Below are 2,626 nucleotides of genomic sequence, written 5' to 3' on the forward strand. Positions count from 1 at the left end.
GTGTATGTCTACGAACGACGCATTGCCTGTTATGAGCTATAATTAAATTAAACCTTTAATTCCATATCTATATTCTTCACATGTGAATTTGTAATTAATTTTTATTAACTTTAAAGTAAGTTCGAATGAGAAAAATATTCCCCGATATTAAAAAGTAAATATTAACTTTCCTGTATTCAATTATAGATCCTGTAATTGACTCAATTATCTTTATATTTATTATAACATTGCAAATTTCAATAATAGATTTGATAAGGAAGAGCCCTCAACCGATGGTATTGTTACAACTAAAACTGTTTTTCAAACTGTCGGTGAGGATTGCAGCATATGGGAGGAGCAGAAAGATGTAGACGGTATGATTCTATAAATAAGAAACTTGATGTACACCGGTAATGTCGTTTAACAACCTTCAGAACATTTTAAAATATTTACAATAAATACTTAGGCCTCTTTTGATAATTCAATTTGATATATATTTTTTGATAACTTCTCATTGCTGTGCCATTCCACAGAGATTGAACGAACTAAACAGATACGCGAACACGCTATAGCTACGAATGTAGCAAAGACGTTCAATTTCACTGCTTCTACGTCCTCATCTGATCGTGGAAGGATAGCATTTCCATCTACGTCCGCATCTCCTCTCGAAGGAACATCAGCTGCATCTGTATCAGAAATTGATCCCAGAAAAAAGTCATCTTTATCCCCTGTGTTTATCAGACGGTTTAAAGGTAGATATTTATTAATGTTAATCGTATTAACAAGAACCACCACAACCATCGTCACAACCACAATACTAAGAGAATGTTTCACACTTACAGTTCATTGTCATGTATTTTTAGGCAAAAGTGTATCTGAGGACACTGGAGTATCCACCAATGGAAAAGGTGTGTCTCAGGACACAGCAGTATCCACCAGTGGAAAAGGTGTATCTCAGGACACAGGAGTATCCACCCGTGCAAAAGGTGTATCTCAGGACACTGAAGTATCGACTTATCAACTACATGAAATGCGTAAGAAAGTCATTGACAAACTTGCAAACAAGAGTTCTGGGCCGAGTGACGTAACTTGTATATGGGACTATGCCGGTCAACTTGAATATTATATTACTCACCGGGTAAGTGGACATTCTGTAAAACAATCAGTGCAGTGATTGGTCATAATCATCACACACACAGCACTGAATAACGATTGCACTGTACTGCAAAACAACAGTGAACTGTTTTTATTTTTTTTTTTCATTTTATTCTGTAGTACATTTATATTTATTATGTAATTTGTTCCATGTTCCAAAAATTTGAAATATTTATGTGATGAAGATATAATAATAATAATAATAATAATAATAATAATAATAATAATAACAATAATAATAATTGATTTATTTATTTATTCCAACCATCTATATATTAAGGTTGACCCTTCCAGTTAGGCTGATATTCAGGGCCCTTTACATGATAAAATCTGAAACAATAAAGATAAAGTCAAAAGTCAAGTTTATTAACAGATACATTCCTCATTAAACAAATTAACCTAGGTTCAGCATATTATACTTTTAAAAATAATAAATCGATTACAATTTCAGAAATGGGCCCTACTAATTATTATCATTGCATTACATTGAATAGTGAGTACCATTGAACTGAGAACAAAAATAAATGATTATTAGGCAACTGAAGCCACTGGTGTCCCTATGACAACGTAGCATAGCATCATTAATGATGTGAGAGTTTTCCTGTTTTTCCTATTGGTTTGTGTGTGTTGAAATTTAAGAACAGGCTCCTATGCAGCTTTAGAAAATTATTAATGAATGAAATCAATGCTTTATTTCAGGCAACATGTCTATATAAAAATAATAGAAGGCAGATCAATGATAATAAAACCACATACTTAAGCATTAATTAAGTATGTGACGCCAAACGTGCATTAATAATTATAAAAATAATAATACTTTATTAACATCGCGTGTATATAGCTCACTTTAAGAGACTATAGAATATTAGTATGTGTACAACTTATACCTTAGTTAGGCTACGTGTCTATATCGATATCCTTAATATGGTTTAACAATCCGCTGATCTTTTTCCTTCCAGTTTTTTCTTACAGATGGGTCATCTTATGGAGTTGTATTCAGTTTGCTAGACGCTTTGGATGAATTAGCAAAGCCAAGAGATCCCCAAAAAGTAAATAAATCAGTTAAATATTCCAGTGAATTTATGAAATGCAGTAGTTTAATTATAATTACATTATTTAATAATAATAAAAAAAGAAAATATTGGTGCCAATACAAGCATCTATCAAAGGCGCTGAGTGGGGAATAACCATTCCTGAAATAATTTTCGCAAATCCCACTTTATATTATTATGTGATTTTTTTTTTGCATATTTCTAGGAATTTCTTGAGATGACAAATCTGCAATCGATCTTATTTTGGATAAGGTCAATATTTGAACACGCTGTACTGCTACATGGCTCTGAATCAAAGAATTTGATCAATGGAATGATAGCATCACCGACGATTAGTCTAATTGGGACGCACATGGATCTGCTACCGGGAAGTGATGCTGAGAAGCAGGCTAAGGTGAGATAAAGTATTGTAGATCTGTGAGTGTTGAGTAGGATTATAT

At 32.6% G+C, this 2,626-nt stretch overlaps 1 protein-coding gene across 1 annotated transcript in view; it reads left to right on the plus strand.

Moving 5' to 3' along the window:
- LOC117124199 overlaps nucleotides 1-2,626 on the plus strand; it is a 10,958-nt gene that overhangs the window by 3,152 nt on the left and 5,180 nt on the right. Inside the window, exons 5-9 of the mRNA XM_033270348.1 lie at nucleotides 247-353; nucleotides 513-731; nucleotides 843-1,117; nucleotides 2,094-2,183; nucleotides 2,392-2,580. Coding sequence (XP_033126239.1) covers nucleotides 247-353; nucleotides 513-731; nucleotides 843-1,117; nucleotides 2,094-2,183; nucleotides 2,392-2,580 — 880 coding nt within the window. The remainder of the gene's footprint in view (nucleotides 1-246; nucleotides 354-512; nucleotides 732-842; nucleotides 1,118-2,093; nucleotides 2,184-2,391; nucleotides 2,581-2,626) is intronic.

The sequence above is a fragment of the Anneissia japonica genome, unplaced genomic scaffold, assembly GCF_011630105.1.
Source record: "Anneissia japonica isolate Jap-2015-1 unplaced genomic scaffold, ASM1163010v1 scaffold1072_len94636_cov127, whole genome shotgun sequence".
Lineage (NCBI taxonomy): Eukaryota > Metazoa > Echinodermata > Crinoidea > Comatulida > Comatulidae > Anneissia > Anneissia japonica.